The sequence below is a fragment of the Bos mutus genome, chromosome 20, assembly GCF_027580195.1.
Source record: "Bos mutus isolate GX-2022 chromosome 20, NWIPB_WYAK_1.1, whole genome shotgun sequence".
NCBI lineage: Eukaryota > Metazoa > Chordata > Mammalia > Artiodactyla > Bovidae > Bos > Bos mutus.
Genome location: NC_091636.1, coordinates 65,147,050 through 65,159,488, shown reverse-complemented (window position 1 = coordinate 65,159,488; position 12,439 = coordinate 65,147,050). Strand labels below are relative to the sequence as shown.

The window sequence follows — 12,439 nt, the reverse complement described above, 5'->3', positions numbered from 1 at the left end:
TCGATGGACATGAGTTTGAGCAAACCCCGGGAGATAGTGGAGGCCAGGGGAACCCAGCATGCTGCAGTCCGTGGGGTCGCAAAAAGTCAGACATTAACTGAGTGACTGAATTGAACTGAACTGAAGGAGGGGGATACTGGAGCCTCTGACTTACAGCCAGTTGGTCAAGTCATGTGACAACTGTCACAAGGGTGGGGGTGAGGGGACAGTCTTGTGGGCCTGAGCCTTCCACCTGTGGGATCTGGAGCTCTCTCCAGGCAGACACGGTCAGAGTTCAATTGTAGGACCTTCAGCAGGTGCTGGAGCACAGCCCCATCCCCCTGCCCGACACACACATTCTAATTGGGTGCAGAACCCTTCTTATCCCCGAAACTTTTAACTTACCATAATGGGACAGTGAAGCACACACAGGGAACTAGGTAGTTTGAAGCCACGCTAGATTTAGAAGTTTCTCCCTCCAACACCCCGCAAGCCTGCTTAAGTCGCCTTTTTCACATCTTTATACCTTTATGAATAAGAAAGCTCCCATACCAATAAAAAATTTTATTAACTAAAGGATTATGTCTGTGTAAATCTATAATTCTATATGTTCATACACAAACCTATTTTCCTTGCTCCTTTTCTTACCATATATTACTTCCTCTAATAAAATATAAAAGAAAAAAATAGGAGATAAAATTTCTTACATTTGTTAGAAGAGCAAGCAAAAGTCTCTCAAGAATATATTTTCAGTTAGCAGACAATCATCACAAGACACAAGACTTAAAAAAAAATAATGACATTTACTCACTCCTTTATTGTAGTTGATCAGTTCTGTTTGATGTATAAAAGTATCTATGACACTAGTATTAAATAAAGATTAATTTTAAATTTGCTACTGGTTAAGTGCTTAAAACTCAACATTCAAAAAACTAAGATCACAGCATCAGGTCCCATCACTTCATGGCAAAAAGATGGGGGAAAAAAGGAAACAGTGGCAGACTCTATTTTCTTGGGCTCCAAAATCACTGTGGATGCTGACAGCAGCCATGAAATTAAAAGACGCTTGCTTCCTGGAAGAAAACTATGACAAACCTAGACAGCGTATTAAAAAGCAAAGACATCACCTTGCTGACAAAGGTCCATACTGTCAAAGCTGTGGTTTTTCCAGTAATCATGTCTGGATGTGACAGATGGACTATAAAGAGAGCTGAGCACCGAAGAATTGATGCTTTCAAATTGTGGTGTTGGAGAAGGCTCTTGAGAGTCCCTTGGACTGCAAGGAGATCCAACCAGTCCATCCTCAAGGAAAATCCACCTTGAATATTCATGGGAAGGACTGATGCTGAAACTCCAATACTTTGGCCACCTGATTCGAAGAACTGGCTCACTGGAAAAGATCTTGATGCTGGGAAAGATTGAGGGCAGAAGGAGAAGGGGGCAGCAGAAGATAAGATGGTTGGATGGCATCACTGACTCAATGAGTTTGAGCAAACTCCGGGAGTTGGGGATGGACAGGGAAGCCTGGCGTGCTGCAGTCCATGGGGTTGCAAAGAATCAGACACGACTTAGTGACTAAACAACAACAAAAGTGTATACGAGAGACCCTTTCCAGATCATTCCATAAATAAATGGCTAATTTGCAAGTTCTTTCACTATGTGAGTTCAGAAGTCAGTATTCGTTCTTATTACCAATGACCACCTGAGTTTTGAGAAAACAGTTTTCCTTGTAAATAGTCCACTAATTCCAGTCTTGATTTTAGCATCTCAATCTCATAGTAGGGTATCTGTGAAGAGAAGAAAATAAAGCCATCATGATCCTTCATGATCTGAAATCACCTTGGCTTTGGGGGTGCCTGTCTGTCTGTCACGCCCGCCCCCGTGGCAGAGCGTCAGCTCCTGGCGGGAGGACGTCAGAGCCGGCTTGCGCGTCCCGTGTGCCCAGAGCCTGCGATGGTGCTGCCAGCGCTGAAGGGGGTGACTACACAAGGCTCAACATGACCCTTGTCCCCAGGGAGCTTACAAGTCAGGTACCAACTTAAAATGTGCAATAAATACAAAACGTAAGCAGAACATACAATGAAAATCATGCTTTAGTATTGAGAGGCAGTTTCTGACATTTCATTAGGGTGAGAGGTCGGCCTCACTGGGAGTCATGAAGACCTAGAACTGGGACACTCTGAGAGGGGGAGACCACCTGAGTGGCCTGGGCGAGGGGGAAAGGCCGGAAGGAAGACCGCCACGCTCGGAGCAGACAGCCCGGCCGCAGGCAGACCAAGGAGCGTCCGAAATGCTGAGGTGCAGAGGAGTGTGACTCTATCCCGTAAGCGGTAAGGAAACAAGGAAGGTTTCTGAGCACACTGGCAATGATTTGTTTTAGAAAAGTTAATCTGGGTGTGTACAAGACGGAGTGGAAAAAAGTTAACTACACAGGAAAGCAGAGAGCAGGGTGGTTGACAGCTTGGATGACAGAAAACCTCCGTTACACACGGTGACTCCTCACTGAAGACCCTGTTAGTGACCCTCAACGTAAAGACTAGTAAGAGTCTTAAACGCTAGGAGTTGATGAAGGTCCTGGCTTTAATGGGCCATCTTGTCCATTTTATTCATTATATCAAGGGAAATTAAAATAATAGATATTCTAATAATCTAGCAATTCTAAAAGCAAAGTAAAGCACAGCTTATATAGGATTTAGGGATGTCTCACTTTTGGAAAACAAGTTGAAAAACCGTGTTTCAAAATACAAATCAAGAGACAAGTGTAACGAACAAAGCTGACGTATAACTAGACATTAGTCTTGGTCCGCTGGGCTGCCACACCACTTAGGACCCTGGGAAAAGCAAATCTGAACTAGAAATGGCTTCTGGGGGAAACAAAGGCAAAACCGTACCTGGACAACTTGATAACCAAGCAAGCGCAGGTGTCTCTGTTTAGTAGCCTCCTTCCCCAGTAAGTGTTTGCTATTCAGACAAAACCTTTTTGGACCATCAATGCACAGTGCTACTCTAAAAAACGGAAGAGGAGAGAGGAACTTCATTTTCATAACAATCCAAAATATTCACATAGTTTTAGTTGCCAGAGTTTATTTGGGATTTGGCTATGCTTTTGTGCCCATACTGTTTTCAAATGACTCATGACTGTCATCCAATGATTTGATGAAAAAAGCACTCAACTTTATCAACATTAAGGTTCATAAAATGTTACAAGGAATTTCTAAAACTGGTATGCCATAGTGTTTATCTCCAGAACTGTGTCTACCTTTTTCACGTTCCTAAGAAACAGTCCTTATGTATTAACCTGGACAAGTCTCGTAACATCTAGACCACAACGATTTTCTTTACCTTTTGTGTACGTCTTCATCAATTGTAAATGGTAATACAAATCCGTCTTCGTCTAATTTAATCTCAACATCTGGTGAGAGAAGAAAGGAAAAAGTCTTCGTGTGATACCCTCACAAACACTAGCTTCCTTCCCTTCTGGTTGTTTTGATTTCTTCCGCACTGCGTTTATCAACTGGGCAGAAGGCTGCAAAGTAACAACCACACCAGACAATGGTGAGAACTTTAATTTAATCAGAGCTTTGCCCAACCACATCAGGGTAAACTATGAGGGCTCGCCTGCACCTGAACAAGGAGGGGGCCCTCCGGGTCCCTGGGGCACGACGTGAACCACACACACTTTCACTCTCCTGGTAACAGATGGTGGAACAGTGAAGACGATCCTACATCCTGGCACCTGGCATCCCCGAGCTCCAGTGCCCCAGGGGCCGGTGAGACAGCCAGAACCCTGACACATGGGCCCTGGGCACGCAGCCTCCCCGGCCTTCCCTGTAAAAGGAGCTCATGAAGGAGGGGAGTGAGACCTGACCGTGTGAAGCCCAGGAACACTGTCCTCTTTGGGCTGATTGTCCTTGACGCAACAGTGTGAAAAGAGAAGGCCTCTGACTCTCTAGGCAGTGCCGTCCAGCAAAACTTTGAGTGATGATGGAAACACTTATACCAGATACGGAGCACTTCAAGGGTGGCTAGCGCACCTGGGGGCCTGAACTGTGAACTTTTACAATTGTAACTGATTTAAATTTAAACAGCAACTAGGATGTGTGGCTACTGTATTGGAGAGCAGCAGCCTGGAGGACAAGCGTTCACATGCTCAGTTGTGTCTGACTCCTCGTGACCCCAGGGACTGGAGCCCACCAGGCTCCTCTGTCCTTGCATGGAATTTTCTAGGCAAGAATACTGGAGTGGGTTGCCATTTCCTTCTCCAGGGGATCTTCTCAATCCAGGGATCAGACTCATGTCTCCTGCATCGGCAGAAGGGTTCTTTACCTCTGAGCTGCCTGGGCAGCCCTGAGAAGACAAGAATAGCTGATAATTACTGAGCACTTACTGTGTCCTGGGTATTAGTCTGAGCTACTTCATTTGTTTACTTTGGGTCACTATTCCTCTGAATGAATGCCCCGAAAGGATGTCCAAAGACATTCTGCTGCATGAGGCTAACCTGCAGGACTCCACCCACAGAGTACTGACCCTTCAACCCTACTGCCCACCCCTGTTCCCATTTGCCTTCAGAAGGACCAGCTCCACTCTGTTTCCAGACCTGTGGTGGCTGCTAAGGCCCACATGTTCCATCAGAGGACTGTGTAACAACAAACTCCCTATTACTTACCTATTGTGTAGCAATAAGGTGTTAACACTTTCGAAGAAAAATACAGTCTTGCTCCTAACAGGTCCATTAGTCCAATCATCACAGATTTATAAAGGTGAAAATCCATGGGGGTCTCCAGGGAAGAGCACGGAGTAAGAAAGGATTTCACTTGAAACTTAGGAAGAAGTTTTGGACCCTGAAAATGTATGTGCAAACGTAAGAAAGAAACATCAGATACAAAATCAGAGAACAAAATGAATGCTGCCTGAGTATAAACATCTGATCCAAGATTACTTTGTAGGCAATATGTGCCCTTAAGACTCGGCACAAATACCTTTCTCAAAATGGCAATGCCAAATATTCTTTTTGTAAAAAGCGTTTTATTTTGAACCGGGGTATAGCTGACTTAACAGTGATAGTTGTGACAGTCTCCGGTGAAGAGGGAAGGGACTCAGCCCCGTACACACAAGTGTCCATTCTCCCCCAGGCTCCCTCACCCTCCAGGCTGCCATGTAACACTGAGCAGTGTCCGTCCCACCCCTGCTGGTTATCCATTTAAACACAGCAGTGTGTACATCTCCAACTCAAACCCTAACTACCTCTTCCCCTTAACCTCCCCCTTGGCAACCGTACGTTCACTCTCTAAGTCTGAGTCTCTGTTTTGTAGGTAAGTCCACTTATATCGTCTCTTAGATTCCACACATAAGGGTTGTCACACGACACCTCTCCTTCCCTGACCACACTCGGCGTGACACTCTCTAGGTCCATCCATGTCGCTGCCAGTGAGACAAGGCCAAGTATTCCTGTTGTAGTTCAAGACCAGTAATTCAAAGCATCTTAAACGTGTTTTAAATGTAATCAGTGGTCACAAAAAGAAAAAACGGAAGGAAGGAAGGAAGAGAAAGAAAGCAAGCCAGCTTAAGAAACATCCCTAGAGCTCTTAGAACTGCTTTAAGGGGCTTGAGGCCACCCAGCTGAGTTTTTAATAGTGGAAAATGTGACAGAGCTGACATCTCAGTTTAGTAAGAAAAGGAAAGCTATGTAATAATGGTGCTAGTAATTGGTTATCCATCTGGAAAAGAACTAAGCTAGAGTTCTGCCACACATTACAGACTGTAACTAACTTCAGGTAGATTAAAGATCTAAACGTAATAGGAAAATAGTATTTTTTAAATTCAGTAAAATATTTATACTATCTTAGGAGTCACAAAATATTCACAAACAACACAGGAAACCCAGCAGCCATAAAAAATGAACTGTTTGACTACAGAAAAGAAACATTTCTGTGTAGCAAAAAGGCATCGTAAACAATATTAAAACTAAAAAAATTTAAAACAACAAACCAGGAGAACATACATGCAACACACATAATAGTTAATGTCTTTTACAATGTGTTCTAGGGCTTCCCTGATAGCTCAGCTGGTAAAGAATCCACCTGCAATGCGGGAGACCTGGGTTTGATCCCTGGGTTGGGAAGATCCCCTGAAGGGAAAGGCTACCCACTCCAGTTTCTGGCCTGGAGAATTCCATGGATTGTATAGTCCATGGGGTTGCAAAGAGTTGGACACGATTGAGGGACTTTCACTTTCACTAGGACAAAACACAAGACAAAAAAGACAAACGACCCTGAGAAATAAGAATTAAGGCATAACGAGGCAATTCACAGCAAGTTAAATGAGCAATAAACACGTGAAAATACGTCCAACTTCATTACTCTCATCAAAACGCAACTGAAGCATGGGACATGGCATTTCATTGAGCCAAGTGACAAAATTAAAGGCACTAAGAACATACTGCGACAGAAATGGGGGGAGACAGTCACTTCCATTCACTGCTGGCGAAATGAGACATCTACAACTATTAGGGGGAAATCAATCCATCAGTGCCTGCCAAAAAATTAGTCCAGCCATCCAGAGGGTAAGGTGGTTGGACGGCATCCCTGACTCAATGGACAGGAGTTTGAGCAAGCTCTGGGAGATGGGGAAGGACAGGGAAGCCTGGGGTGCAGTCCATGCGGTCGCAAAGAGTCGGACACAACTGAGCGACTGAACAGCAACATCCATGGTCAGGAATCTAGTCTTAGATTAAAACAACAAAAGGGCTAAGTATGAAAGGGTAGGTATGCATGTTTATGACAGTATGGCTGATCAAGAGACAAGTATTGGAAAAGGCCTGTAAGTCCATCCATGATGAGTGGATTAGAAAAAAGTACCTGGTGGCAACTGACTCCAAGTGAATGAAAACTCTGTTTTTTAATGAGGTTACTCAGCTCAAAAGAGAAGGAACTTAAAAGAGGACTGGGGGTTGGGGGCTGATGGGGGCAGTGGTGGAAGGGAAGAAGGAAGCAAAGAAACCCATCCCTGTAGGGAAGTAATGCAACGAGCTCATACTTTTACCTTGTAGAACGGGCATTCTAGAATTGAGGTTAAGAAGAGTTGGGTCAGTTGTGCTAGGCTCAGTCTGTCCAAATAGGACTCTGCACCTGAAATACAAAGCATCTCAGTCAGAGTTAAGTTTGAATTTTGCTGTGTATAATCAGAGAATAGCCAGAATGCACACGTTAATTGTGACCATAAAAAAGCACTGAAGAACTGATGCTTTTGAACTGTGGTGTTGGAGAAGACTCTTGAGAGTCCCTTGGACTGCAAGAAGATTCAACCAGTCCATTCTAAAGGAGATCAGTCCTGAACATTCATTGAAAGGACTGATGCTGAAGCTGAAGCTCCAATCCTTTGGCCACCTGAGGTGAAGAGCCAACTCTTCTTGGAAAAGACCCTGATGCTGGGAAAGATTGAAGGTGGGAGGAGAAGGGGATGACAGGGGATGAGATCGTTGGATGGCATCATAGACTCAATGGACATAAGTTTGAGCAAATTTCAGGAGATGGTGAAGGGCAGGGAAACCTGGCGTGCTGCAGTCCATGGGGTTTCAAAGAGTTGGACATGACTGAGCAACTGAACCACAACAACGTTAATTAATTCACTCTAATAAGGTACCTTTAAATGACACTAGGGAAATAACTTGTTAGAATTAATTATGCCTTCCTGCCTGTCATCTCAATGAAATCTCATTCTGGCTTTCAAGAATGCAAGCTCCTAATTGGAGAATATAATTAAAAGTGACAGATACATGTTAGAATTAGAATTAGTGGGGATTCCTTTTACCTATGGAGATCTAGATTCTTACAGATTTGGGTGGTCTTGAATTAAGATGAACATCTCTCAAAAAAAGGCCAGGACATCCCTGGTGGATAAAAGGGTAAGACCCAAGGCTTCCACTGCAGGGGGCATGTGTCTGATCCCTGGTCAGGAAGTTCCACATGTGGCCAGTTAATAAAGGCAAAAGAGTGATACAGCTGCTGTCATCAAAGCTCCTAACACGTTATTATGACACTGCCATTGTCATCACCAGATCTCTACAAGAAGATTCAGTTTCTCAGCTAGGGCAGTGGAGTCTGTTTACCCCAAAATGTTTTTTCTCTCTGAGCAATGTTCTACTGGTCTTTAACCCTGTGTTTATGTTAGCATCTGCAACTTCAGATCTCTTCTTCAGATCATAGTGGAAGAAAAAATAAAGGCTCAATAAAAAAGGTACATGCTGTGTATGTGTGCTTAGTTGCTCAGTCGTGTTCAAGTCTTTGCAACTCTTTGAAGAGTAGCCCGTCAGGCTCCTTTGTCTGTGGGATTTTTCAGGCAAGAATACTGGAGTGGCTTGCCATTTCCCTTTCCAAAAAAAAAAAAAAGCTATATATGTGACTTGAAAACATCAAGGTCAAATTGTAAGTTTTCTATTCTCAGAAGTCATAACCAACTCACCTTGCAGCTGCTGAAGAAAATATGGGCTGAATATCTTGGCCATAAAATTGACCGGATGGCTCTCAATAAGTGAACACGAATGGAGAAGTCTCAGCAGTGTTTTGGGGGGAAAATGATTGAAGCGGGTTAACAGCATGTTTTCTAGCTTCCTAAATAAAGCAGAAGCATTTGGTGGCAGATAGTTGAGTTTTCCAAATGGCTCGATTAACTTGGCAGTCTGACTAGGTGAAAATTTTTCTGCTTGACAAACAAAAGTTTCTGCCACTGCGTTGAAGATGGGTTCTGAAAGAATCAGCTTTCTGCTGCAGTACTCCATGACTCTGCTGACAAGCTCAGGATCCAGAGTGAGACACAGTGAAGCGACATGCTGCTCCAGGGTTTCTGTAAAGAATCTGTCACTGTGCCCAAAGTATATGAGCGCCTCTAAGACTTTTCTGAGCTCTTCACTAGTGAAACGAGCGATGTGCCGCACGACGTACTTACTCAGTTTGATAACCAGGGGAAGGGCTTGAGTCTGATCAAGGACCACTAGGGCAGTGAGCATCTGGCTCATCAATTTAGGACTCAGGTTGGAAACTAGTGATAGAGAAAAGTGATTGATCTTATTTAAGAACCTCTGCTGTTGGTCCGCTTTTTCAGGACTCGCCTGCAACAGTCTGTAAACGGTCACGATATCCTCAGGGGTAAATGTTTCCAAACTTTCCCCTTGCAGCTGATATATGATCAGGTCTAGCATCGAACAGCCCGGACCGTGCAGTTTAATTAGCGTTTCCCCCAGAATACAAAGACTGTGAACGTCCAGGCCGCCCCTTTCAAGACGATGCTGGCATTCCGCCTCCAGGTTCATCAGCAAGTGACTCTGGGGATCGCCACACAACAGAGTCAGGGCTTGAAAAGCAGTCACCAAACCCGCATTTGACAGATCCGAGGGATCCCGTCCAAACCGATCACACAATGCCTGAAAGGCACTACTCTCCAGTATTTCTTTCGGCAACCTTTGATCACCATCTTTTCTTTCCACTTCACAAATACGATGTAAGGCTCCTGCCATCATAGTATCGGGCAAAGTCTCCAGTGTGCTTACAAAACGTAAGATTTCTCCTGATGAAGTGAAGCTGTTTAGTTTCCTGTAAAACATCTGTTCGTCCACATTTTTAACACTGTGTTCAAACCTGTCCCAGTTGTGTACTTGAGAGAACCCTGGCTCCCCAACTGGATAGAGGTCATTTCCGTTTTCTGAATGAAACTTCTTACAATGGGCATGATGGAACCGGACCCTGATGGGCCCAGGGTGCTGCGACCAGAACCATGGACACAGATGCTCTTTGACTGTCTTGTGAACATGATTTACTTGCTGAGTTTTCAGAGCAGCCAGAGCTCCATGTATCCGAAAATCAGATAAGTGATAGAGGTTCCTCCGTAAGGTAACTAAAGCCATGCCATCAGAGTCTCAGCTCCTCTTGAGTTACAACTATGTTAAAAGACTAAAAAAAAAAAAAAAAAAGTAGTCAAATATATTAGAACACGGTTCATTCAACATCAATGCTTATGAAACTAAGGATGAGTATCCAAAAGGAGTCATTCCCACTAAACATTTCCCACTCAAACATTAGTACCATGTTACTCAGATGTAAAAAAAGAACGAAATTGTGCCATTTGTAGATACTTGGATGGAACTAGAGACTGTTATACAGAGTGAAGTAAATCAGAGAGAAAAACAAATATCCTATATTAATGCATATATGAGAAATTTAAAAAATGGTATAGACGAACTTATTTACAAAGCAGAAACAGAGACAAAGACATAGAGAACAAAGGGGGAGGAGGGGTGGGACAGATGGGGAGATTGGGGTTGACATATAAACACTACTGATATTACATATAAAACAGATAACTGAAGACAGTGACGGCAGCCATGAAATTCAAAGATGCTTGCTCCTTGGAAGAAAAGCTATGACAAACCTAGACAGTGTATTAAAAAGCAGAGACATTACTTTGCCAACAAAGATCTGTATAGTCAAACTATGGTTTTTCCAGCAGTCACGTGTGGCTGTGAGAGTTGGACCATAAGGAAGGTTGAGTGCCAAAGAATTGATGCTTTTGAACTGTGGTGCTAGAGAAGACTCTTGAGAGTCCCTTCGACTACAAGGAGATCCAACCGGTCAATCCTCAAGGAACTCGACCCTGAATATTCATTGGAAAGACTGATGCTGAAGCTGAAGCTCCAATCCTTTAGCCACCTGATGCAACAAGCCAACTCACTGGAAAAGAACCTGATGCTGGGAAAGATTGAAGGCAAAAGGAGAAGGAGACGACAGAGGATGAGATGGGTGGATGGCATCACCAACTCAATGGACATGAGTTTGAGTGAACTCCGGGAGAGGGTGAAGGAAGGGGAAACCTACTGCAAACCATGGAGTCACAAAGTGTCTGACATGACTGAGTGACCGAACAACAACAACAAATGAGAACCTCCTGTATAGCACAGGGAACTCTACTCAGGGCTCTGTGGTGACCTGAATGGGAAGGAAATCAAAGAAGAGGGGATGTATGTATACATGTGTCTGATTCCCTTTCTTGTATAGCAGAAACTAACACAACATATAGTTGTAAACTAACACAATATAGTTGTAAAGCAACAACTATACTCCAATGAAAATAAACAACAGCAAAAAGGCCTAAGTACTAGAGGAGCAGTGACTCTGCACCCTAGAGCTTAGAATTGCAACTGTTTACCTCAGATTGGGGCTCGAACCCAGCCAAAACCCTGCTTGGGACTTCAACCCACATGGCTGGGACTCGAACCCAGCCAAAACCCTTACTGGGACTTCAACCCACATGGCCGGAACTCCAACCCAGCCAAAACCCACAGTACTGGGTTTCAGGCCCTAATGAAGTGATAGGTAAAAAGTGGATTTACTCAGATAGACAGAAGCACACTCCACAGAGTGTGGGCCATTGCAGAGGGTGAACGTGGCTGCGAAATTAGGTGTGGTTAGTTTTTATAGGATGGGTAATTTCATATGCTAATGAGTGGGAGGATTATTCCAACTGTTTTTGGAAAAGTGTGGAGATTTTCCAAGATGTTACAGAATAGCTGCTGGATCTCATAATCATCGCTATCATTTGCCAGACAATGTTATATTTAATTGTCCCAACAACACAATGAATTAAGTACTTTAAAGTCATCTTAGAAATGAGGACACCGAAGCACAGAGATCTCATGTTGTCCAGTTTACACAGCTAGTAGGCGGCTGAGCCAGACTTCAACTCGGGTAGTCTGGTTCCTTCGCACGCCTCCTATGTGCTGGTTGACGAAAGGAATTGCACTTGGTCCAACGTTCTCAAACACACAACTGAAGTGACCATTAATTCACACGGCAAGGGTGAAAAGAGCAGCTTCAAGGTCTCCGAGGGGTCAGTTTCCCCTCAGAGTTAGGATCTAAACAGGACTGAGGAATAAGAAGGTCTAGCTTTGCAGATGGAGGAAAAAAAAAAAAAAAAACGCTTATCAACGAAGGGGAAAGGTGGGCCAGCCCGTCCACACTTGCTTGACCAGCCCCGCTGTGGGAGACCCGGGAACACGAGGGTGCGGGGCAGCGGGGGACGGAGCGCCCCGAGGGGGGAGCCGCGTCTTCTCTGGAGGGAAAGGACCTGACGGGCCGGGCGCCCCCAAAACGGGCGCCGCGGAATCCTACGCTCACGCACCGGGAACGGCGGGAACCGCGTCCGAAGAGCTGGGCGGCTAGCCGGGGAGCGAGCGCGAGCGCCTCAGCGAAGCCGTGGGCCACGCACGCCGGGCCGGGACAGCCAAGCCCACAGCCCGTCTGGATACCTACCGGACTCCGCGCGCGCCTGGGTTCCAGCAACCCACGCGGCTCCGCAGCCTCTGCGGCCTCCGTACGCTCGCCCTTCACCGGAGGGGGCCCCTGGCGCTTGCACCAGGAAGGGGCGGGCGCCCCACGTCCAGGCGCGCGGTGATTGGCCTCAGCTCCTTTTC

At 45.0% G+C, this 12,439-nt stretch overlaps 1 protein-coding gene across 3 annotated transcripts; it reads right to left on the bottom strand.

Moving 5' to 3' along the window:
- Positions 1–321: 321 nt before the first annotated feature.
- FASTKD3 (FAST kinase domains 3) lies at positions 322–12,399 on the bottom strand. 3 transcript variants are annotated; one of them, XM_005905129.2, is made up of 7 exons: positions 12,279–12,397; positions 8,440–9,923; positions 7,021–7,106; positions 4,646–4,820; positions 3,322–3,391; positions 2,871–2,985; positions 322–1,766 (listed from the first exon to the last, which is right to left on the bottom strand). In XM_005905129.2, the coding sequence occupies exons 2-7, from the start codon at positions 9,875–9,877 to the stop codon at positions 1,668–1,670; spliced, it is 1,983 nt and encodes a 660-aa protein (XP_005905191.1). In that variant the 5' UTR covers positions 9,878–9,923; positions 12,279–12,397; the 3' UTR covers positions 322–1,667. The 3 variants fall into 3 exon arrangements, 2 of the variants coding, with proteins under 2 accessions (XP_005905191.1, XP_070213842.1); XM_070357741.1 differs by lacking the exon at positions 12,279–12,397 and adding an exon at positions 12,148–12,248; XR_011461477.1 differs by lacking the exon at positions 322–1,766 and having other exon boundaries at positions 2,907–2,985; positions 3,322–3,505; positions 12,279–12,399.
- Between the last annotated feature and the right edge of the window lie 40 nt (positions 12,400–12,439).